The 26,930-nt window shown below is 44.6% G+C and overlaps 1 protein-coding gene across 2 annotated transcripts in view; it reads left to right on the top strand.

Annotated features, from left to right (window-relative positions):
- The window catches only part of cmya5 (cardiomyopathy associated 5), a 64,121-nt gene extending 37,394 nt beyond the window's left edge, over positions 1–26,727 (top strand). The window contains exons 6-13 of one of the 2 annotated variants that reach the window (XM_071400046.1): positions 158–279; positions 386–520; positions 3,041–3,187; positions 3,290–3,437; positions 9,490–9,623; positions 9,706–9,823; positions 9,987–10,163; positions 25,536–26,727. In XM_071400046.1, coding sequence (XP_071256147.1) covers positions 158–279; positions 386–520; positions 3,041–3,187; positions 3,290–3,437; positions 9,490–9,623; positions 9,706–9,823; positions 9,987–10,163; positions 25,536–25,788 — 1,234 coding nt within the window. In that variant the 3' untranslated portion in view covers positions 25,789–26,727. Of the gene's footprint in view, positions 1–157; positions 280–385; positions 521–3,040; positions 3,188–3,289; positions 3,438–9,489; positions 9,624–9,705; positions 9,824–9,986; positions 10,164–25,535 lie in introns of those variants that run through there. The other variant, XR_011674882.1, reaches the window with a different exon arrangement.
- Positions 26,728–26,930: the final 203 nt, after the last annotated feature.

Raw genomic sequence — 26,930 nt, forward strand, 5'->3', positions numbered from 1 at the left:
TGTGCTATAATTCAGTCAATATCTAACGGAATATAAAAATGCTAAAAGTTTTGAGTATCTTCATCCACTGTCCAACTGTTGCATTTATTAGAATTGTTTCGATGAACGCTGCCACATACACACAAACACTCTCATAATTGTTGTTTGCCTCTCCAAGGTTAACAGAAGCACTACGGTCAGCCATGTCTCTGGAGCTGGGTCCTCGGGGACTACTAGTGTTTGAAGATTACGCCAAGGGCAATGCAGCCAATACACACACACGACGCAAGGGAATCCCAGGTGGGTCTCTCTCGAACAGAAACAAACACACTCTCTTTGTCTTTCTCTTTCTCTCTAACTCTATATATCTGCCCCCTCTCTCTGTGTGTCTCTCTGCGTGTCTCAGTTCCTCAGAAGCCGTCTCTGCAGCCTCAGGAGTGTGCTTCAGCCAGCAGCACCAGTGTGACTGTTTACTGGAGGGTCAACCCTGGAGACATCATAGACTGCTTCCAGGTCTACTGTATGGAAGACCCACAAGGAGGTAGCCTACACATACAGGCTGCATTTAGACAGGACCCACAAGGAGGTGGCCTACACACACACACAGGCTGCATTTAGACATGATCCACAAGGAGGTAGCTTACACACACACACACACACACACACACACACCACACACACACACACACACACACACACACACACACACACACACACACACACACACACACACACACACACACACACACACACACACACACACACACACACCCACGCTCCACTTAGTCAGAACCCACAAGGGGTTAGCCTACACACACACACACACACACACACACACACACACACACACACACACACACACACACACACACACACACACACACACATACAGACTGTATTTAGACAGGACCCACAAGGAGGTAGCCTGCACACACATAGGCTGCATTTAGACAGGACCCATAAGGAAATAGCCTACACACAGGCTGCATGTAGACAGGACCAACAAGGAGGTAGCCTATACACACACACAGGCTGAATTTAGACAAGACCTACAAGGAGATAGCCTACACACACACAATTTGCATTTAGACAGGACCCACAAGAAGGTAGCCTACACACACACACACACAGGCGTAATTCAGACAGGACCAACAAGGAGTTAGGCGACACACACACAATTTGCATTTAGACAAGACCTACAAGGTGGTAGCCTACACACACACAGGCTGCATTTAGACAGGACCCAAAAGAGGATGTCTACACACACACACAGGCTGCTATCAGACAGGACCCACGAGGAGGTAGCCAGGACCTACAAGGAGTTAGCCTACACACACACACAGGTTGTATTTAGACAGGACCCACAAGGAGGTAGCCTACACACATATGCTGAATTTAGAAAAGAGCAACAGGGAGGTAGCCTACAATAACACAGCCTGCATTTAGATAGGACCCACAAGGAGGTAGCCTACACACACACACACACACACACACACACACACACACACACACACACACACACACACACACACACACACACACACACACACACACACACACACACACACACACACACACACACACACACACACACACACACAGGCTGTATTTAGACAGGACCCACAAGGATGTAGCCTACAAACACACATGCTGCATTTAGACAGGACCCAAAAGGAGGTAGCCTACAAACACACATGCTGCATTTAGACAGGACCCAAAAGGAGGTAGCCTACACACACACACACACACACACAGGCTGCATTTAGACAATACCTACAAGGAGGTAACCTACATACACAGGTTGCACTTAGACAGGACCCAGAAGGAGGTAGCCTACACACACACATGCTGCATTTAGACAGGACCCAAAAGGAGGTAGCCTACACACACAGGCTGTATTTAGACATGACCCAGAGGAGGTAGCATACACAGGCTTTATTTAGATAGAACACACAAGGAGGAAGCCCACATACACACATGCTGCAATTAGCCGGGACCCAGAAGGAGGTAGCCTACACACAGGCTGCATTTAGACAGGACCCACAAGGAGGTGGCCTACACACACATTATCCATTTAGACATGATCCACAAGGAGGTAGCTTACACACACACACACACACACACACACACACACACACACACACACACACACACACACACACACACACACACACACACACACACACACACACACACACACACACACACACACACACACACACACGCACCATCTTAGACAGAACCCACAAGGAGTTAGCCACACACACAGACAGGCTGAATTTAGACAAGACCTACAAGGAGGTAGCCTACACACACACAATTTGCATTTAGACAGGATCCACAAGGAGGAAGCCTACACACACACATGCTAAATTCAGACAGGTGCCACAAGGAGTTAGCCGACACACACACAGGCTGCATTTAGACAAGACCTACAAGGTGGTAGCCTACACACACACACAGGCTACATTTAGACAGGACCCAGAGGAGGTAGCATACACAGGCTTTATTTAGATAGAACACACAAGGAGGAAGCCCACATACACACATGCTGCAATTAGCCGGGACCCACAAGGAGGTAGTCTACACACACAGGATGCATTTAGACAGGACCCAGAAGGAGGTAGCCTACACACAGGCTGCATTTAGACAGGACCCACAAGGAGGTGGCCTACACACACATGATCCATTTAGACATGATCCACAAGGAGGTAGCTTACACACACACACACACACACACACACACACACACACACACACACACACACACACACACACACACACACACACATACAGGCTGCATTTAGACAAGATCTACAAGGAGATAGCCGACACACAGGCTGAATTTAGACAGGACCCACAAGGAGGTAGCCTACACACACACTGGCTGCATTTAGACAGGCAGCTCGATTTTTATGTTTATTTCACAAATGTGTATTTTATTTAGGTCTGAAAAAGATCTAGTGTGAGAAGATCTGATGTGATTGGTCAAAAGACCAGAAACATCAGAATTTGCCTGTCTAAACGCAGCCTAACAGCTCTTTCTGTGTTCTCTGCCCAGCGGTGTCGGATGAGTACCGTGTGACAGTGAAGGAGAGTTACTGTGTTCTAGAGGAGCTGGAGCCTGACAAGGTGTATAAAGTGTGGGTGATGGCTGTCAACTATACCGGCTGCTCCCTGCCCAGTGAGAGACTACCCTTCAGAACTGGTGAGTCTAGTCGATGAAGCAGAAATGTCTTCTGATGTCATACTGTGGTCATATGGACCAATGCATGGTTCTCTTGTGATTTATTGATTAATTGGTTGACAGCCCCATCGGTGCCAGTGATTGATACGGGGAGGTGTACGATACTGTGGGACTCGGCCACGTTGCGTTGGAATGTGGACAACCGAACACCCACGCAGAGTTACACCCTGGAGTACTGCAGACAGTACGCCCTTGAGGGAGAAGGGCTTAGGTGGGTCTCACAGGCACACACACATGGCATGCAACCCCCCCCCCCCCCCCCCACACACAACGTACTACTCTAATATCCTCCATCACTTCAAGCATACACACAAAAATGCCACTGAAAACGAGATTTGTGTCTTGGAGCATGGTTTGATGTGGGTGTTTCCAAGTTACCAAGGGTAAAATCACTTTGGCAATCTAATCCAATAATAGAACACTCTGGTTTGAGATTCCCAGAGTGCAGAATAATTTATACATTTACCAACGACCTACACCTGTTAAGACAGGTTTCAGTAATAATTGTTGGGTGTAAATTCTTGCCATTGACAGAGATACAGTTACTAAACTTCTTGATAAAAATGAAAACAGTCTAACCAGCTCTGCTAGGGTGAGTAAAATAGATGCCAGATTTTTTTTTTATGCGACAGCTCTTCTTTAAATGACAGTTATGTTTCACTATATTGGATCACTCCAATATATTGGTATCACTACGCAGAGGAGGGATACATCCGAGGTGATGATTTAAAGATTTACTCCCGTGTCTACCTTGTATCAAGGCTGGGGTCCGCCCCTATATATAGACCCCATGACCGCAACACGTTTTCTTTCATTTTCTCGGCGGACGTCGTATGGCTTGAGGTACAAACTTTCTGAAGTGCCCTTGGTAAGTCACTGGTAAGTGTAATATCTTGCGTGGAAGTATACTCGCTGGTTGTTTGCACCCCGTAGCAGCTGGCCCCCCTCCTCTTGAGTGGTCCACTCGCTGCCCGCGGTTGATCTGTATCCTCCCCCCGTGGTTTGTCGTGCTTGTGTTTCGTTAGCGTTACACGGAACCCAAACCGGCTGCGCGCGTGCGCCATCGTGCATAAATGTATTTTGTCCCCCCACACCAAACCCGATCACGACACGCAGGTTAAAATATCAAAACCAACTCTGAACGAAATTACATTAACTTGGAGACAGGTCGAAAATCATTAAACATGTATGGCAATTTAGCTAGCTAGCTTGCACTTGCTAGCTAATTTGTCCTTTTTAGATAGCTTGCTGTTGCTAGCTAATTTGTCCTGGGATATAAACATTGAGTTGTTATTTTACCTGAAATGCACAAGGTCCTCTATTCCGACAATTAATCCACACATAAAACGGTCAACCGAATCGTTTCTAGTCATCTCTCTTCTTTCCAGGCTTTTTCTTTTGACTTTATATTTTTATAGCAACTTTCATAAATTAGGTGCATTACCGCCACTGACCTCGTTCGTCTTTCAGTCACCCATGTGGGTATAACCAATGAGGAGATGGCACGTGGGTACCTGCTTCTACAAACCAATGAGGAGATGGGAGAGGCAGGACTTGCAGTGCGATCTGCGTCACAAATAGAACTGACTTCTATTTTAGCCCTTGGCAACGAAGACGCTCGTTGGCGCCCGCGAGCGGTGTGCGTGCAATAATTGAATAACATATATGTCTACACTTAGTCAGCTTGTTACACTATGACTCTGTGTGCATCCATTAATATATTGGTGGCTCTTGCTGCCACAAACTCTATTTACCTTACACAACTTGCCTACTGGCTTGTTTTGTGTGTGTTGTGAATTGCTTTTAACATGCTGTTCTCTGATAATTACCCTAAACGGGTTCTCTGCTAATTCCCCTACAGGGTTTTCTTGTTCTTTCTCCTGCAGAATGTAAGAGTATGGTGGTGGGCTACCACTACGTTGAGACATTAACTTTGGAGTTACTCCATCATATGGTGCTGTTTTTTCTTTTCTACTTGGATATGAATCCTGCTAGGTAAAATCGCAGTTGGCGTAAAACAAACACACACATAAGTCTTATCCATTACCTGTTTTTTTTTGTTTTTTTGTCTGCCTGTGTTTGCAGAGGTACTGGGTAATTTATCCCTATTCCTCCAAGCGGGTCACGACATAGCTCTCCCAGGGCGTCAGACCCCTGCTCCGTGACCTAGTTGGCTTGGCTGAGCTTATAGCTTCCCTTTGTGACAGGGGCGATGGTGGCATCCCCCTGGGGGACATACCTCGTGTATGCACTGCCTGGGTTTGAACCATACTGGATGCCTGTTTTGTGTGGTGTTCTTAGAATGCCTGCACTTGGCGCGATTGGAGGCCATGCGCAAGTGGGTCGGCCAGGCTGGGGCTCAGGCTGGGGACAAGCTCCCCAGCCTGAATGGAGGGCGCATGCCCTGCGTCAGGAGGTTGATAGCTTCGATGGCAACGACAGCTGTTCCCTGTTGGCCAGTGATAGGCTGTTCCTGGGAGACGATGCTGGAACTGTTCATCATGTGAGCGGAGCTACCAGGCTGACAGGCCATCTGAAGCCGCCAGCGGGGCTTCATCACCCCGAGCGGCTAGAGAAGGTATGAGCGGCCTACTCACTTGGGTAGCCACTGCACTGGACATCAACTTGTGGACAGTGAGGACTCTCCATCTGTCCCCATCTCTGCTGAGTTCCGTGAGGCCTTGCAGGAGAGCTGGGCCTCTGCCAGGGTGGAACCTGCGACTGAAGGCGGGACCCCCCCAGAGTCTTTGATGTGGACTTGAGAGCCACATATACAGTTGAAGTCGAAAGTTTACATACCTTACCCAAATACATTTAAACTTAGTTTTTCACAATTCCTGACATTTAATCCTAGTAAAAATTCCCTGTCTTAAGTCAGTTAGGATCACCACTTTATTTTAAGAATGTGAAATGTCAGAATAATAGTAGAGAGAATGATTTGATTTCAGCTTTTATTTCTTTCCTCACATTCCGAGTGGGTCAGAAGTTTACATACACTCAATTAGTATTTGGTAGCATTGCCTTTAAATTGTTTAACTTGGGGCAAATGTTTCGTGTAGCCTTCCACAAGCTTCCCACAATAAGTTGGGTGAATTTTGGCCCATTTCTCCTGACAGAGCTGGTGTAACTGAGACAGGTTTGTAGGCCTCCTTGCTCACACAGACTTTTTCAGTTCTGCCCACAAATTTTCTATGGGGTTGAGGTTAGGGCTTTGTGATGGCCACTCCAATACCTTGACTTTGTTGTCCTTAAGCCGTTTTGCCACAACTTTGGAAGTATGCTTTGGGTCATTGTTCATTGTTCAATGGAAGACCCATTTGCGACCTTCCTGACTGATGTCTTGAGATGTTGCTTCAATATATCCACATCATTTTCCCTCATGATGCCATCTATTTTGTGAAGTGCACCAGTCCCTCCTGCAGCAAAGCACCCCCACAACATGATGCTTCCACCCCCATGATGCTTCCACACCATCCCACAGTTGGAGGGTGTTCTTCAGTTTGCAAGCCTCCCCCTTTTTCCTCCTAACATAACGATGGTCATTATGGCCAAACAGTTCCGTGGCCTTGTTGGCTTGGCTGAGCTTCCCTTTGTGACAGGTGTGATGGTGTCAACCGTCACCGCCATAGCCATAGGGACGTGCCTGGGGGACCCATGCACTTGGGGCACCAGAGGAGAGGCGGGCCCCGGCAGGTCCCCTGACACGCCCTTCCCTGGCCTCTGTCTCAAAGTGCAAAGTGGGAGGTCTGTGTGGAGTCCCCATGGGTGTTGTGCTCGAGGGGTACTGACTCCAATTCTGGTGCCGTTCTCCATCTTTCAGGGACCACGGTGGCCCACCCCCCTGAAGAAAACCCTGCAGCGAGAGATTTCCTCACTCCTGGACAAGGGTGTCATCCGCAGGTTTGAGAACCGCTAGGTGGGTTCTACTCCACTTATTTTGTGGTGACGGAGGGTTTAGACTGATTCTGGACCTCTGCAACCTCAATGGGTACTTGATGGTACTGAGGTTCCACATGCTGTCCCCAGCCCACATGTTGCAGGCCTTGTCCAGGGACCAGTGGTTTGTGACGCTGGACCTGATGGATGCGTACTTCCATGTTCCTGTTCACCCAGGTCATTGGCAGTACCTCCGATTTGCTTTCGAAGGGAGGGCTTACGAATTCATGGTTCTTCCCTTTGGCCTCTCTTTGGCACCCCGCACTTTCGCAAAGTGCATGGACGCTGTCCTGACACCTCTCACGTCCCGAGGATTGTTGACACCACAGTGGTGGCTTACATCAACCATCAGAGTGGACTGAGGTCACAGCGCCTCCATATTATGGCACAGGACCTCCTTCTCTGGGCTCAGGGACGTCTAGCGTCTCTACGCTCAGCGCATGTACCTGGCATCCTAAATGTGGCAGCGGATATGCTCTCGAAGGAGGGCCTGCCACCTTGGGACTGGAGCCTACATCCCCAGGTGGTGCAGCACCTGTGGGACAAGTTCGGTGGTGCAGCACCTGTGGGACATTGCCTTCCTGGACAATGCACATTGCCCCCTGTGGTACTCCATGTCGGAGCCACCAGGGCCTCTGGGCTTGGATACTCTGGCTCACGATTGGGCATTCCCCCCTTTTCCCCTGATCCAGGCTGTGCTGGACAGGACCAGGATAGCAGAGCATTGTCTGCTTCTGGTGGCCCCATACTGGCCCAGACGACCCTGGTTCAGCCTTCTCCTGTTGTCTGGGACACCTTGGCAACTTCCCCTAAGACCGGACCTGCTGTCTCAGGTCGGGGGAACTCTGTGGCATCCGAGGCCGCACCGCCTCAGTCTGTGGGCTTGGCCACTGAACGGCACCAATGGTCCATGTTAGGACTACAGGAGGGTGTAATGAACACCATGCAGAGCACAAGGGCGCTGGTTACAACCGCGGCATACCAGTTGCGCTGGCTATTGTTCTGCTCGTGGTGCACTTGTATTGAGGTTGTGCCTGAGTCATGCGGGGTGCAGTATGTCCTCCAATACCTGCAGTCTCGCTTGGATGAGGGCTTGGCAGCCTCTACACTGAGAGGGTATTTGGCCGCTATATCTTCCTGCCATGTGGGGTGGATGGACAGGCCAGTGGGGCGCCATCCCTTGGTCTCCAGGTTTATGAAGGGGGTTTGTTCGTTCATTGCCTGCGTCCAGCTATGACTCGCTCAATGGCGAGCTGGGATCTGGATGTGGTCTTGGCCGCCTTTCGAACCGTTGAAGTCTGCCTCCCTGAAACACCTCTCTATGAAGAGGGTGGGTGAGCTCCATGCTCTTTTGGTGAGTTCTGAGTGCTACTGGATGGACCCTGGGGGGAGGAGTGTATCTCTCCGCCCCAACCCTTCATTCTTCCTGAAGTTTCTGTCAGACAGACATGTGAACATCCCTTTTTATCCTGTCTGCTTATGACCTCCCCCCTGCAGTGGCGGGTGAGTCTTGGCCTCCCTCTGGCATGCTGTGGCACTGGCTGCCTATGTGGAGCGTACAAGGTCAGTGAGAACAACAGACCAGCTCTTTGTCTCAATGGATCGTCGACATGATTACGACAGCATACCGCCTGCCTGGCAGGCCAGTGCTGGGATCTGTTTTGGCACATTCAGCATGAGGTGTGGCTGCGTCCTGGGCTCTACTGAGAGGAGTGCCCCTCACTAATATCTGTGCTGCGGCCAGGTGGGCTTCCTCTTGCACCTTTGCTAGGTACTATCGGGTAAATGTGGCACCTCCCTCTGCAGTTGGGTCCTGGGCGTTGCTTCCCCTTCCACATTGACAGCCCCTGCGTCTCGGTCCCACGCTGGGGCTTTGCCGCTGGTTGGCCAGGTCCCTCTAGCACCGACTAATCTGGTACGGGTATACCAATATATTAGAGTGATCCAATATAGTGATACATTACGATGATTAGTTATGTAACCACAGTTATTTGAGCTATATGGATCACTCCAAACCTCTACGGTGCTAGAGGTGCCTCAAAAATTATGTAGAGAACGTGTCGCGGCCATGGGGTCTGTATATTGGGGCAGACCCCAGCCGTGACACAGTTGTACACGGGAGTAAATCTGTAAATCCTCACCTCGGATGTATCCTTCCGCCGCGCAGTGATACCAATATATTGGAGTGATCCATATAGCTCACATTAACGTGGTTGCATACGTAACCGTCGTTTCCCTTTACAAACTGCTATCATGTCGTCATTCAAAAATGTCAAGCAATGATTATCCCTCGTGTGTGTGTGTGGTGGGTGCATGGATGTGTGTAGGTCTATCTCCGGTATCCAGGGCAGACAACAGAGGGTACTACTGCATCCCAATGAGAACTACCTGTTCTACATCAAAGCTGTCAACAAAGCTGGAGCCAGCGAACAGAGCGAGGCTGCTCTCATATCTACCAGGGGTGAGAGCGAGACCCGCGCGCACATACACAAACATACACACACCCACAGCCACACACACTGACCTCTGTACACTGTATCCAGGAACTAGGTTCCACCTGTTGAAGGCTTCGGCTCACCCTGTCCTGAAACTGTCTGAGGACCAGACCACCCTGTACTACCCCCAGGACACATATACAGAGAGAGGGGATGTGGTTAACGAGTGAGTTTTGTCTTGCTCAGGTATCTTCTGTCTGTGTGATGTGTGTGCTGCTCTGTAATATAATGTTTGATGCAAATGTTATGCTTTTACTTGGCTGACATTTTGCTAGGTCTCTGGATAAATGAGATGCTAAGTATGGTGTGTGTGTGTGTTTTACCCCTAGATGTCCATCTGTCCTGGGTGAGTTGTTACCCATGAGGGGGCATCACTACTGGGAGACCAATGTGACCAGAAGTTCTGCATACCGGGTGGGAGTGGCATATGAGACAGCCAATAGGGACAGCCTACTGGGGGAGAACAGTGAATCCTGGTGTCTGCATTGTGTCCCTACACCCTACAGGTATCTATTCCTTTATTTATATCCAATCTCTTATCTATCCTCTTTCCCAACAGCCTTTTCTATTAGGGGTTCAAGCAGCGAAGCTGCGAGAAACCCTATTCTATTTGTTGGCATTAATTCTTCTTCCGTAAGGGCAAATGCAAATTCCTGTGAGAGGGTAAGACCTACAAGGTTAAGACTTTGCAAGAGGGTAAAGGGCCCAGGGCTACACCCTCTCAAGCAATATCAAATCAAAGATTATTTGTCACGTGCGCTGAATACAACAGGTGTAGGTAGACCTTACAGTGAAATGCTTACTTACCGGTTCTAACCAATAGGGCAAATAAGGTATTAGGTGAACAATAGGTAGGTAAAGAAATAAAACGACAGTAAAAAGACATGCTATGTACAGTAGCGAGGCTATAAAAGTAGCGAGGCTACATACAGACACCGGTTAGTCAGGCTGATTTGAGGTAGTATGTCTACCAGGTCTTTTGACATAATTGAGTTCACTGGTAGTTTTTTTTCTTGTTAATGATGAACCAAACTGTTAACTTGGGCATGCCCAGGGTTTTTGCAATGTTCCTGATTGATTAATTTTCATTTCTGAGCCTTATGACTGCCAGCTTCATTTGAATCGACACAGCTGTCTTCCTCATGTGTCACACCCCAACAACAACCTCCAAAGGCAATAGCAAAGTCTAGAATCAATACTATTCATCAACAGCTCTTCTGCATTCACTAACGACACAAATGAATACACCTGCCTAACGACACACATCTGTGAAGCCAGTTCAACAAATACTTGTAGTACCTTAAAATGGGGGACCATGTACAAAAGGTGCTGTCATTTCTAAACGGTTCGTCCGATATGTATGAAAATACCCTCAAATTTAAAGCTGACAGTCTGCACTTCACCATCATTGTATCCTTTCAAACTCAAAGTGCTAAAGTACAGAACCAAAATAACAAAAAATGGTCACTGTCCAATGAATTATGGTGCTCACTGTATATCTCGAACTGTTTGACTCAGATGGATGTCAGTCTAGTGAACTTGTAAAGTCGTGTTTGGCCACACGGGGGCACTATTGGACAGGAAAAAACATTCAAGCTTTTCTACTAGGTAAATCCGCTCTTAGTTTTAATGCACCTCATTGCTGGAACCAACTACAAAATACATTACAATTGGATGTTTTTGTGCCGCTTGGACAATTTCAAATATTGATTGGGGACCTTTGCACTGTATTTCTTGAATATTTTTGTTCTGTAATTTTTGTTTTACATTGTATCTGATTTTTTATTTAGGGGCTCCCTTGTGAAATAGACCATGGTGTCAATGGTGACTCCCTGTTTAAATAAAGGTACAGTGCATTCAGAAAGTATTCAGACCCCTTGACATTTTCCACATTTTGTTACGTTACAGCCTTTTATGTTTGAGATGCTACTTACTAAATTTGGTGCCGATCGGTCCAGCCATTCTAGAGAAGAAAATGTTTAAAGAGATTCTCCGGTACTTTTGTTTACTTATTAGCCAGTAGTTCTGAATGTAGTGCTCACGAGCCAAAAGTGGTTCCCGAAAATGGCATACTATGTGACATATGTGCACCACGTCATTGCTCTCTCTTTTACTCTGCTATGTGTGCATGATGTGCCTTTTGCTAGATGTCACTCAAATGGCAAGGGGCTGAAGCTCGTTGGTAGAACTTGAATTGCTAGTGGGAAAATGCTACGTGGGGGGAAAATATAGGGAAAATGGTGGAGCACAGCTTTCAGAAAAAAGGGATTTGTTGGCTAATTGAGGTAAAACAGTAATTCTGCTCATAGATTATGCATGTATGAACTACACTTTGACATATCCAGCCCAAAGTGGGAGGTTTAAAAAATATTTAGTTGTCGCCAAAGTTCTGGAGCATGTCTTTAAAGTAGTCAACATAAAAAACAATGTCCAAAATACATCAAAGGTTGTTTCACCAATTCGGTGCCTTTTGAGAAGAGTAACTTGGTCAAAAAAACCATTTGATTTCACCCAAATGTAACATTCTGTCATAAAGAGCGCGTTCTACTTAATTATAAAAACACATTTTCCCATTGACATAAACTCAACCTTCATTTATGTTGTGACATACTTCGGAACTAATGTTTTGGACATGACTGACTTTATGACCAAAATGATCCTATTTACATTTTGTAGTAAATGTTTGATTTCTTTATTCATCAGTATATATTTTTTTGTTATATCCTTGTCAATCCAAATGCCTAGGTATTTATATGCAGAAACCCAATGAATAAATATGTAGTTCATCAGATTTATTGTTGAGAATGAGAGAACAACATGTATTTAGTCTTTTTTTTGTATTTAGTTTTTGTAAGACAACAAAGTCAGATTGTAGCTCTATCAAGGCCTGGTCTACAGTTGGGGCAATGGCATACAGTGCCTTCAGAAAGGGTTCAGCCTGATTTTAAAATGGATTACATTTAGAGTTTTTGTCACTGACCAACTATGTAGTTGCATGTGATAGAACGCTATTTGTTAGCTTTTCCCATCACATAACCTGACATACTTAGCCCTATGCTAACGACACCAGCTGGACATAACAAAGTCTGTATCAGCCAATTACAAATGTTGACGTAGTTAGACGTGATTTAACACTTTTTTTATGAGCGCGTCCTTAACAGAAGTCACACGGCACCATCAGCTAATCAAAATTAATAAAACACACACAAAAGTTCAATTGGAGAGAGAGCTCAGTATTGCGAGCTAGGGTTCTGTTAATTTTTGCCATTTGCAGCAAGTTCAAATCCCAGGTGAGTTTTTTTTTTTCATTTGAAATGTAAATTAGATTTATTGTGATAGTGAGTTGCCAAGAAGGGTGCAGCCAAAACCTTATAAATTAATATGTAATAAATAAATTTAATGAGGGGCTTCTTGCAGACCGACAGGGGTGTAGATCTGCCGGAGAGCATCGGAGCCACGCTTCACCACTTCTCAGAATGGTGCTTCACATTTGGATGAAAAGAGTGCCCAGGGTAAACTGCCTCCTACTCAGTCCCAGATGCTAATATATGCATATTATTATTAGTATTGGATAGAAAACACTCTGAAGTTTCTAAAACTGCTTGAATCATGTCTGTGACTATAACAGAACTTATTTGGCAGGCAAAACCCCGAGGACAAACCATTCAGATTTTTCTTTTTTGAGGTCACTCTCTTTTCAATGGGTTTTCATTGGGAATCCAGATTTCTAAGGGACCTTCCTGCAGTTCCTATCGCTTCCACTGGATGTCAACAGTCTTTAGAAATTGGTTGAGGTTTTGAATGAGGCTTGGTTGAGGAATTGAATGAGGCTCCAGTGAAGTGTACTGTTTGTTAGATGCGCGTGACCAGAAAGCATGCTACACATTGTTTTCCTCCGGTATTGAACACAGATCATCCTGTCTTCAATTTTATCGATTATTTACGTGAAACAATACCTAAAGTAGTTTGAAATGTTGGGACAAAGCTTACAGTTAACTTTTGAGATATTTTGTAGTCATGTTGTGCAAGTTGGAACCGTTTTTTTTGTGGATCAAACGCGCCAAATAAATGGACATTTTGGATATATATCGACGGAATTAATCGAACAAAAGGACCATTTGTGATGTTTATGGGACATATTGGAGTGCCAACAGAAGAAGCTCGTCAAAGGTAAGGCATGAATATTTCTTTATTTCTGCGTTTTGTGTCCCGCCGGGAGGGTTGAAATATGATGGTCTGTGTTTGTTTGCTTGGTTGCCATCCTCAGATAATAGCATTGTTTGCTTTCGCCGCAAAGCATTTTTGAAATCTGACACGTTGGCTGGATTCACAAGTGTAGCTTTAATTTGGTATATTGAATGTGTGATTAAACAAATGTGGTTTCTACTGACAATTGAGATGTACAAGCTATGGCATAAGGGACAACAAACAGATAAGAGGCAATCCGTCATTTCGATTAAGACAATAATGAGCGAGCGATGACGGACGTAGTCAATTTAACAATTTGTTCAGCACTTTTGAAATGTACAGCGGCAGAATTCAGAACATTGGCCATTCTTAGTGTACTCCCTGTACACCAAGTCAGAAACGTAGGATACATTTAGGGGGCAGACAATGAAAGCTCTTACAATATTCAATGATTACATTTGTTTTAGCAAGTCAGTCGTTTTTTTTAAGGCAGTAAATGAGGCTGAATGAACTGTTTCGCTGGCAGACAAGGCTCCGCTGATAGCCAGGTGTAGCAGTGGTAAGGTGTTGGGGACTCTGCTGTTGGGACAGCTTTATGCAGGCCCTAACAGTTTGTGGGCACCGTTTGTCACCGTTATAGTGCAATCAATTTATTGTTTAGTGTTGTGTAGTGGCTTTGCTGGCATGCATCCCATTTTTTTTGTTTGCCCCTCCAAAGCGTACATGATTACATGCATGTCTGGCGCCGATGGACATGGCGGCCTCGCAACTAGCGGTATTTTGTTTTTTAATGTACTTTTTACATTATTAGCTCAGGAAATGTTCTGTCATTACATACAGCCAGGAAGAACTGTTGGATATCAGAGCGGCGGTAACTTATCAGAACTACCAGCATTACGACTAGGAATACAACTTCCCTGAAGCAGATCCTTTGTTCACTCTCCCCAGTGCAATTGAACTCATTCCAGAGGCCGACCCAAAACATCGCTGGCGGAGGAGAGGCACTCGGAGCGGCCTGCTGGTTCGACTTAGATGGTGTGCACACCACCCACCGCTTCTGAGTATATTACTGGCTAATGTTCAGTCTTTGGATAACAAAGTTGACGAGCTCAGGGCAAGGATTTCTTTCCAAAGAGACATCAGGGCCTGTAAAATACTTTGTTTCACGGAAACATGGCGCTCTGGAATGAAATCGGTCCAGCCAGAGGGATTCTCAGTTCATTGCGAAGACAGGAATAAATATCTCTCCAGGAAGCAGAAGGGCGGAGGTGTGTTTCATGATTAACGATGGTGTAATTGTAATACATGAACTCATGTCCTTTTGTTCACCCAACCTAAAATATTTCACAAAAAAATGCCGACTGTATTATCTCCCAAGAGAATTCTCCTCGGTCATAGTCCCGGCCGTTTATATCCCCCATCAAGCCGATACCACAACAGCCCTCAAATAACTTCACTGGACTTTATGCAAACTGGAAACCACATATCCCGAGGCTGCATTTATTGTAGCTGGGTATTTTAACAAGGCAAATTTGAGAACTAGGCTGCTGAAGTTCTACCAACATATCGATTGTTGTACTCACGCGGGTAAAACACTTGACCACTGCTATTCAAACTTCCGGGATGCTTACAAGGCCCTCTGCTCTCCTTTCGGCAAATCTGACCACGACTCCATTTTGCGGCTCCCTTCCTTTAGGCAGAAACTCAAACAGGAAGTACCCGTGCTTCGTACTTTTCAACGCTGGTCTGACCAATCGGGCCAATCGCAATTCAACGGCTTGGACACGAGCCGTATGTGGCAGGGTCTATAGACAATCACGGACTATAAAAGGAAAACAACAAGCCACATCGCAGACACCGTCTTGCTTCCGGACAAGCTAAACACCTTCACCCGCTTTGAGGATAACACAGTGCCACCGACGCGGCCCGTTACCTAGGACTGTTGGGCTCTCCTTCTCCGTGGCCGACGTGAGTAAGACATTTAAACGTGTTAACACTCGCAAGGCTGCCGACCCGGACGGCATCCCTAGCTGCGTCCTCAGAGCATGCGCAGATCAGCTGACTGGTGTATTTACGGGCATATTCAATCTCTCCCTATCCCAGTCTGCTGTCCCCAAATGCTTCAATATGGCCACCATTGTTCCTGTACACAAGAAGACAAAGGTAACTGAACTAAATTACTATTGCCCTGTAGCACTCACTTCAGTCATCATGAAGTGCTTTGAGAGACTAGTCAAAGATCATATCACCCCTACCTTACCTGCCACCCTAGACCACTACAATTTGCTTACCGCCCCAATAGATCCACAGACGATGCAATCGCCATCACTCTGCACACTGCTCTATCCCATCTGGACAAGAGGAATAACTATGTAAGAATGCTGTTCATTGACTATAGCTCAGTATTCAACACCATAGTACCCTCCAAGCTCACCATTAAGCTTGAGGCTCTGGGTCTGAATCCTGCCCTGTGCAACTGGGTTCTGGACTTCCTGACGGGTCACCCACAGGTAGTGAAGGTAGGAAACAACACCTGGCCTTCTGGGCAGAGTTGCAAAGAAAAAAGCCATATCTCAGACTGACCAATAAAAATTAAAGACTAAGATGGGCAAAAGAACAGACACTGGACAGAGGTGTGCCAGCATCCCGGAGTCACCTCTTCACTGTTGACGTTAAAACTGATGTATTGCGGGTACTAAACTCAGCAAAAAAAGAAACGTCACTTTTTCAAGGCCCTGTCTTTCAAAGGTAATTCGTAAAAATCCAAATAACTTCACAGATCTTCATTGTAAAGGGTTTAAACACTGTTTCAATGAACCATAAAACAATTAATGGAACATGCACCTGTGGAACGGTTGTTCTGACACTAACAGCTTACAGACGGTAGGCAATAAAGGTCACAGTTATGAAACTTAGGACACTAAAGAGGCCTTTCTACTGACTCTGAAAAACACCAAAAGAAAGCTGCCCAGGGTCCCTGCTCATCTGCGTGAATGTGCCTCAGGCATGCTGCAAGGAGGCATGAGGACTGCAGATGTGGCCAAGGCAACAAATTGCAATGTCCGTACTGTGAGACGCCTAAGACAGCGCTACAGGGAGACAGGATGGACAGCTGATCGTCCTCGCAGTAGCAGACCACGTGTAACAACACCTGCACATGATCGGTACATCCGAACATCACACCTGCGGGACAGGTACAGGATGGAGGGTCCGTCATTCTACATGTCTGTGGAACTTGTTCAGTTTGTCTCAGTTTGTCTCAATTGTTGAATCCTTGTTATGGTCATACAAATACGTTAAGTTTGTTGAAAATAAACGCAGTTGACAGTGAGAGGACGTTTCTTTTTTGCTGAGTTTATTTAATGAAGCTGCCAGTTGAGGACTTGTTAGGTGTCTCAAACTAGACACTCTAATGTATTTGCGCAGTTGTGCACCGGGACCTCCACTCCACATTCTATTCTGGTTAGAGCCAGTTGTCGCTGTTCTGTGAAGGGAGTAGTACACAGTGGTGTACAAGATCTTCAGTTTCTTGGCAATTTCTCGCATGGAATAGCCTTCATTTCTCAGAACAAGTATAGACTGAGTTTCAGAAGAAAGTTCTTTGTTTGTGGCCATTTTTTGCCTGTAATCGAACCCACAAATGCTGATGCTCCAGATACTCAACTTGTCTAAAGAAGACCGTTTTTTTGCTTCTTTAATCAGAACAACAGTTTTCAGCTGTGCTAACAATTGCAAAAGGGTTTTCTAATGATCAATTAGCTTTTTAAAATGATAAACTTGGATTCGCTAACACAACATGCCATTGGAATACAAGAGCGATGGTTGCTGATAATGGGCCTCTGTACGACTATGTAGATATTCCATAAAAAATCAGACCTTTCCAGCTACAATAGTCATTTACAACATTTAACAATGTCCATACTGTATTTTTGATCAATTTGATGTTATTTTTATTTATTTTTATTATTTTTTTATTATTATTATTATATTTTTCTTAAAATATTTTTTCTCCCATTTTCTCCCCAATTTTCGTGGTATCCAATCGCTAGTAATTACTATCTTGTCTCATCGCTACAACTCCCGTACGGGCTCGGGAGAGACGAAGGTCGAAAGCCATGCGTCCTCCAAAGCACAACCCAACCAAGCCGCACTGCTTCTTAACACAGGGCGCCTCCAACCCGGAAGCCAGCCGCACCAATGTGTCGGAGGAAACACCGTGTACCTGGCCCCCTTGGTTAGCGCGCACTGCGCCCGGCCCGCCACAGGAGTCGCTGGTGCGCGATGAGACAAGGATATCCCTACCGGCCAAACCCTCCCTAACCCGGACGACGCTATGCCAATTGTGCGTCGCCCCACGGACCTCCCGGTCGCGGCCGGCTGCGACAGAGCCTGGGCGCGAACCCAGAGACTCTGGTGGCGCAGCTAGCACTGCGATGCAGTGCCCTAGACCACTGCGCCACCCGGGAGGCCCAATTTGATGTTATTTTAATGGACAAAAAATGAGCTTTTCTTAAAAACACAAGGATTTTTCTAAGTGACCCCAAACTTTTGAACGGTAGTGTGTGTATATATTCTTAATTCCTTTCCTTACTTAGTTTTTTTGTATTGGGTATATGTTGTGAATTTGTTGGATATTACTGCACTGTCGGAGCTAGAAGCACATGCATTTCGCGACACCCACAATAACATCTGCTAAAGACATGTATGTGACCAGTAAAATTTGATTTGATTTGGCAAGGTCACAAGCGACAAGGTGGAGGTTCAGCTCTACTGGAGAGTACCCTCCTGTAGCTTATCAACCTGCTAGTTATGAGAATCAGGTGAACTATACTTAACAAAAATATAAACGCAACATGTAAAGTGATGGTCCCATGTTTCATGTGCTGAAATAAAAGATACCAGAAATGTTCCATATGCTCAAAAATCGGACTTCACTCAAATTTTGGGCACAAATTTGTTTATGTCCCTGTTAGTGAACATTGCTATTTTACCAAGAATATCCATCAACCTGACAGGTGTGGCATATCAAGAAGCTGATTAAACAGCATGATCATCACAAATGTGCACCTTGTGCTGGGGACAAAAGGCCACTCTAAAATGTGCAGTTTTGTCACACAACACAATGCCACAGCTGTGGTGTGGGAGTGTGCAATTGGCATGCTGAATGTCCAACAGAGCTGTTGCCAGATAATTGAACGTTCATTTCTTTACCATAAGCCGCCTCCAACGTCGTATTCGAGACTGGCAGTATATCCAACCAGTTCTTTCATGGCCTGCATACTCACCAGACATGTCACTGTAACTCAGTAAAACTTTGAAATTATTGTGTTTATTTTAGTTCAGTATAGATTAGGGTTGGAGAGAACCTACAAGATGGTAACTCTCCAGAAGAGCCCTGTATCACATAATTCTGGAGTGTTGATTCCATCTCGATCTGGTCATTCTCATCGTGTTACTTCAGCCATCTGGGGCCTGATTGGTGTCACTTACCCTGCCCCAGCTAACACACCTGATTAAACTAATTGCATTCTGAGGACTAGAGTTGCCCATCTCTATGATAAACCGCCACCACCATCACCTGAAAAACATCAATCGTGTCAGAATTACAACACTGAAAGTTTTTAACAGGCATGCTTGTGGTCTGAAAAGAAAGGAGATAGGTGCACATAATAAACATTAACTGACTTATAGTCAATGTGATCACAGAGTTGGATCATGTCTACATACAGTAGCCAGGGAGAAGTGAGTTGGGGAATGTGATTAGTCTAGATGGAACATCATTTCTTAATCCTGATGTTGATGATCCAAACGGGTGCATTTAAGTTTTTGCCCTAGCACTGCATAGCCGACTCAAACGATCAACTTATCAAGTGTTGATGATTTGAATCGGGTGTGTAGTCCTAATGCAAAAACAGTATACAGTTGAAGTCGGAAGTTTACATACACCTTAGTCAAATGCAATTAACTCAGTTTTTCTCAATTCCTGACATTTAATCCTAGTAAAAATTCCCTGTCTTAGGTCAGTTAGGATCACCACTTTATTTTAAGAATGTGAAATGTCAGAATAATAGTAGAGAGAATGATTTATTTCAGCATTTATTTATTTTATCACATTCCCAGTGGGTCAGAAGTTTACATACACTCAAATAGTATTTGGTAGCATTACCTTTTAAATTGTTTAATTTGGGTCAAACGTTACAGGTAGCCTTTCACAAGCTTCCCACAATAAGTTGGGTGAATTTTGGCCCATTCATCCTGACAGAGCTTGTGTAACTGAGTCAGGTTAGTAGGCCTCCTTGCTCGCACGCGCTTTTTCAGTTCTGCCCACATATTTTCCATAGGATTGAGGTCAGGGCTTTGTGATGGCCACTCCAATACCTTGACTTTGTTGTCCTTAAGCCATTTTGCCACAACTTTGGAAGTATGCTTTGGGTCATTGTCCATTTGGAAGACCCATTTGTGACCAAGCTTTAACTTCCTGACTGATGTCTTGAGATGTTGCTTCAATACTGTATATCCACATAATTTACCTTACTCATGATGCCATCTATTTTGTGAAGTGCACCAGTCCCTCCTGCAACAAAGCACCCCACAACATGATGCTGCCACCCCCGGGCTTCACGGTTGGGATGGTGTTCTTCTGCTTGAAAGCCTCCTCCTTTTTCCTCCAAACATAATTATGGTCATTATGGCCAAACAGTTCTATTTTTGTTTCATCAGACCAGAGGACAGTTCTCCAAAAAGTATGATCTTTGTCCCCATGTGAAATTGCAAACCGTAGTCTGGCTTTTTTATGGCGGTTTTAGAGCAGTGGCTTCTTCCTTGCTGAGCGGCCTTTCAGGTTACGTCGATATAGGACTCGTTTTACTGTGGGTATAGATACTTTTGTATCGGTTTCCTCCAGCATCTTCACAAGGTTCTTTGCTGTTGTTTTGGGATTGATTTACACTTTTCGCACCAAGTATGTTCATCTCTAGGAGACAGAACGGGTATGCTTCCTGAGCGGTATGAAGGCTGCGTGGTCCCATGGTGTTTATACTTGCGTACTATTGTTTGTACAGATTAATGTGGTACCTTCAGGTGTTTGGAAATTGCTTCCAAGGATGAACCAGACTTGTGGAGGTCTCAATTTGTTTCTGAGGTCTTGGCTGATTACTTTGGATTTTCACTTGATGTCAAGCAAAGAGGCACTGAGTTTGAAGGTAGGTTTCGAAATACATCCACAGGTACACCTCAAATGATGTCAATTAGCATATCAGAAGCTTCTAAAGACATGACATCGTTTTCTGTAATTTTCAAGCTGTTTAAAGGCACAGTCAACTTAGTGTATGTAAACTTCTGACCCACTGGAATTGTGATGCGGTGAAATAATCTGTCTGTAAACAATTGTTTGAAAAATTACTTGTGTCATGCACAAAGTAGATGTCCTAACCGACTTGCCAAAACTATAGTTTGTTAACAAGAAATGTGTGGAGTGGTTGAAAAACTATTTTTAATGACTCCAACCTAAGTGTATTTAAACTTCCGACTTCAACCATATGCATCTGTTCGCCACAGTTGAGTAAAAAGAAAAAGGTAGGGGCTTGGATCAGAAAACCAGTCAGTATCTCTTGTGACAACCATTTGCCTCATGTAGCGTGCCACATCTCCTTCGCATAGAGTTGATCATGATCGTGGAATGTTGTCCCACTCCTCTAATGGCTGTGTGACGTTGCTTGATATTGGCGGGAACTGAAACACACTGTCTTACACGTTGATCCAGAGCATCCCAAACATGTTCAACGGGTGACATGTCTGGTGAGTATGCATTATCAGCTTACAGGAATTCCCTTGCTACATGGGGCCTTGCATTATCAAGCTGAAACATGAGGTGATGGCGGCGGATAAATGGCACGACAATGGGCCTCAATCTCGTCACGGTACCTATGTGCTTTCAAATTGCCATCGATAAAATGCAATTGTGTTCGTTGCCCGTAGCTTATGCCTCCCAATACCTTATCCCCACCGCCACCATGGGGCACTGTCCGCAACATTAACATCAGCAAATCGCTCAACCACACGACGCCATACACGCTGTCTGCCATCTGCCTGGTACAGTTGAAACTGGGATTCATCCATGAAGAGCACACACCCCCAAACATTTCACAATTTTGCTGTAGCGCTGAACTAGCTTTCATTTTAGTCATTTAGCAGATGCTCTTATCCAGAGAGATTGAAGAGCTTGAGGATGAGTTGACAAGTTTAATCAGGTGTGCTTGCTCTGGAATAGACCAAATGCATTATCATGACACAAGTTGAGACCCAGATGCAGACACAGGAGGCAGATGGTTGTAGTCTTACAATGCTTACTATTCCAAAAGGAGTAGGCCAGAGAATGGTCATGGACAGGCAAAAGGTCAAAACCAGTTCATAGTCCAGGAAGTACAGAGTGGCAGACAGGCTCGTAGTCAAGGCAGGCAATCGGGTACAGAGTCCAGAAACGGGCAAGGTTCAAAATCGGGAGGACTAGAAAAAGGAGAATAGCAAAAAGCAGGCGTACGTGAAAAACGCTGGTTGACTTGGAAAACATACAAGACAAACTGGCACAGAGAGACAGGAAACACAGGGATAAATACACAGGGGAAAATAAGTGACACCTGGAGGGGGTGGAGACAATCACAGGGACAGGTGAAACAGATCAGGGTGTGACATGCATGGAATGGGGACCAAACCAAATCTAAACCAAACATAGATGTCTATGTTTGGGCCAAATCAAGGCCAGTCCGGATCAGACTAAATCTGAACCAAAAATAGACGCCTATGATTGGTTCAGATTTGGTCCTGACCAAAAATCGAAGTCCGTGGATGAGATTCCCTAAAAACAAGCCACTTCGCTATAGCTATGACTTCTTCATAGCAGGTTAGGAGACTTAGGGCTAGGCGTCCCGCTAGCGGGGCACCTGTCGACAGCTTCCGGTGAAACTGGAGGGCGCACAATTCAAATAAATAATCATACAAATTATGGATATTAAACATTTAGGTACATACTAGTGTCTTTATATCGGTTAAAAGCTTAAATTATTGTTATTCTAACTGCACTGTCTGATTTACAGTAGCCATTACAGCGAAAGCATGCCATGCGATTGTTTGAAAACGGCGCACAACATCAAAATATTTTTCCACCGGCACAATCACAAATAGCAATTTAAATACTCACTTTTTGAAAATCTTCCTCTGATTTGCAATCCAAAGGGTCCCAGCTACAACATGTAGTGTCACTTTGTTAGATAAAATCCTTCTTTATATGCCAAAAAGTCAGTTTATTTGGCGGCATCGATTTTGAGTAATCCACTCGTTCAACATGCAGAGAAAAGAATCCAAAAAGATACCGCTAAATCTTGTTAAAACAAGTGAAATTAAGTTTCTATGTATTACTCAGGTACCCTAAAATGTAGTTAAACTATAAAATTTCATAAGGAAAGAAGTATGTTCAACAGGAAAATGATTTTAGCAGGTGCACGCACAGACTGATTCCAACTCTGAGTCCCAGTATTAAAACTCATAATTCTTCGTCGTTTTGGAAGAAACAAGCCTGAAACCTTGAACAAAGACTGTTGACATCTAGTGGAAGCCATAGGAATTGCAATCTGGGAGCTGGATTTGGATATGCCCCTATACTTTCCATTGTAAATCAAAATATAATTGATATTCTTCAAGGTAGCAACCCTTTGCCTTGATTACAGCTTTGCACACTCTTGGCATTCTCTCAACCAGCTTCATGAGGTAGTCACCTGGAATGCTTTTCCAACAGTCTTGAAGGTGTTCCCACATATGCTGAGCACTTGTTGGCTGCCTTTCCTTTACTCTGCGGTCCAACTCATCCCAAACCATCTCAATTGGGTTGAGGTCGGGTGATTGTGGAGGCCAGGTCATCTGATGCAGCACTCCATCACTCTCCTCCCTGGTCAAATAGCCCTTACATGGCCTGGAGGTGTGTTTTGAGTCATTGTCTTGTTGAAAAACAAATGATAGTCTCACTAAGTGCAAACCAGATGGGATCGTGTATCACTGCAGAATGCTGTGGTAGCCATGCTGGTTAAGTGTGCCTTTATATTCTAAATAAATCACAGACAGTGTCACCAGCAAAGCACCACCACACCTCCTCCATGCTTCAAGCTGGGAACCACACATGCGGAGATCATCCGTTCACCTACTCTGCGTCTCACAAAGACATGGCGGTTGGAACCAAAAATCTCAAATTTGGACTTATCAGACCAAAGGACAGATTTCCCCTGGTCTAATGTCCGTTGCTCGTGTTTCTTGGCACAAGCAAGTCGCTTCTTCTTATTGGTGTCCTTTTAGTAGTGGTTTCCTTGCAGCAATTTGACCATGAAGGCCTGATCCACGCAGTCTCCTCTGAACAGTTGATGTTGAGATTGTGTGTGTGTTCCTTGAACTCTGTGAAGCATTTATTTGGGCTGCAATCTAAGGTGCAGTTAATTCCTGATTTCTGAGGCTGGTAACTCTAATGAACTTATCCTCTGCAGCAGATATAACTCTGGTTCTTCCTTTCCTTGTGGTGGTCCTCATGAGAGCCAGTTTCATCATAGTACTTGATGGTTTTTTCAACTGCACTTGAAGAAACCTTCAAAGTTCTTTGGAAATGTCCAGATTGACTGACCTTCATGTCTTAAAGTAATGATGGACTGTCATTTCTCTTTGCTTATTTGAGCTGTTCTTGCCATAATATGGACTTGGTCTTTTACCAAATAGGGCTATCTTCTGTATACCACCCCTACCTTGTCACAACACAACTGATTGGCTCAAACACATTAAGAAGGAAAGAAATTCCACAAATTAACTTTTAACAATGCATACATGTTAATTGAAATGCATTCCAGGTGACTACCTCATGAAGCTGGTTGAGAGAATGCCAAGAGTGTGCAAAGCTGTCATCAAGGCAAAGGGTGGCTACTTTGAAGAATCTCAAATATAAAATATATTTTTATTTGTTTAGGTCTTTTTGGGTTACTACATGATTCTATGTGTTATTTCATAGTTTTGATGTCTTCACTATTATTCTACAATGTAGAAAATAGTAAAAATAAAGATAAACCCTTGAATGAGGAGGTGTGTCCAAACTTTTGACTGGTACTGTATATAGTGTATTTATGTGTTGTATTGTGCAGGGCTCATTTGAAAAGGAGACCTAGGTCTCAATATGTCTTCCCTGGTAAAATAAAGGTAACAAATTTTAATTTGCCCAACAGTGGTGTGGAGAACTCATTCTTATTGTTTAAACTGCCGATTGCTCTTTAAAGTTAAACTGTTTCTAATGTTCGCAAGTATGGCCCCGCCCAGTATTAAAACATTGTTTTTGTAAGGTGAAATGGAGCCCATTTTGACATTGCAATCACGTTGAAACTAAAACACAGGTACGTGTTGAACCAGCGATATGTCTGCTCTGAGGGCATAGTGGTGTGGTGAGAAAGTGATTACTTTTCTGATGGATAAACAGAGCATCACAAAGGTCCTCCCACTACGTACTACCCCCATCGAGAACCATTGAGTTGCTGCGTTTTTTTAATGCAACCTTTATTGATACGTTACCAAAACAGTGCTGCGTTAGGCTAATGCTAACTGACAGTGAAATTATCTCAAAATGTATTTTTCTCACTCCCTCTCTCTTCTTCCCTCACGTCTTTCTCTAGTTGTCGGTTTGAGCTGCTCCATGGCAGTGTTCAGTCAGATGTGTTCGTGGGGGAGGTGCCCTCTCATATTGGCACACTGCTAGACTACAAGCATGGCCGTCTGTCCTTCTATAACACCCAGCGCGGCCAGCTGCTCGGGACCCTCGCCCACTGCTTCACCCAACCATGCCACCCTGTCCTGGGCATGGAGCAGCCAGGCAGCCTGAAAGTCAGCATGGCCCTGGAGGTGGCCGACTTCGCCAAGCACAGCTAGCCAAGCACCAGATCTTCCCTATGCAAGATATGTGATCATAAGTACCCATGGGTTTAATATACATTTTATAGAAATATAAATTTTATACAGCAAGAACAGTGATAGCTACACTTTTAATGGAATAAATAGCCAGTCTCTCTGGACTCTCCCCGATGAGGGTGGTGCCTATAGTAGTATCAGGACATTCACTGACTCAGTGATGAAAGACAGACAGGAGTGAGAGAGGAAGTACTGTAGTTGCTTCAGTAGTATAGATTTGAAAGAAAGTGCAATTCTTGAAGGTAATAGGAAAAACAAAACATAATCGGAGCAATAGTCAATATCTATCGATCAATTATTGCTGTTTTATTTCTCTTGTGAATTTGACTGAGTGTGTTCTTGTTCAGGTGAAATGTTTAATCTCTGAGATTTAGTATTAATTCATCTTTTGGCTATATTTTTTAACATGTTTTGTCAATTGTTTGCGTGCTTTAATTTCTCCAGTATCTCCTTCTCTCTTTTCTCAGCAGTCTTACTCATCTCTCCTAGAGCCTTTAGTAGGTACAGTAGGCACAGACTGCTGAGATGCACATTAAACTGTATGCAGCTACCAGGGTAATGAGCCCAGGTAGTCTGTGTGACTTAATACTGTGTTAGCCCACTGAGCTACATGCAAAGCAAGGTCATTACTTGGAGATTGTGTGGATAAAGACACTAGTAACTATTTTGTTTAAAGCCATAGCCCTACTTGTGTTTCATGTTGTGAATACTGGTGTATAAATAACCTTGTAAACAGATATGTTGAATCCATTCTGTGTATTTGTTTGGAATCATTTCTGAATGATGATGAATTTGAGTTTTTTTTCTCTTTGTTGAATGTCTTCATGTTAGAGTCTGATGAAGAGATGGTTATTTTTGTATTTGAGACAGCACTGAATAAACTCCTAAGGTGATCTAGAAGGATCTTTCATTTTATGAACTGAAAGACAACACATTGTAACACAGGCGACTCCTGACAACTGCAACAGCTTGGGACTGATGTGACAGCATGCACTAAACTAGAGAATGCCGTTATCAGGAGCAATTACAACAAATAATGTTATCACTTCCTAAAAGATTAAGGACTCAATTCAATCCGTATCTCCAAAGTTCAGCGCTATAGC

This window comes from Salvelinus alpinus, chromosome 5 (genome assembly GCF_045679555.1).
Source record: "Salvelinus alpinus chromosome 5, SLU_Salpinus.1, whole genome shotgun sequence".
Taxonomy (NCBI): domain Eukaryota; kingdom Metazoa; phylum Chordata; class Actinopteri; order Salmoniformes; family Salmonidae; genus Salvelinus; species Salvelinus alpinus.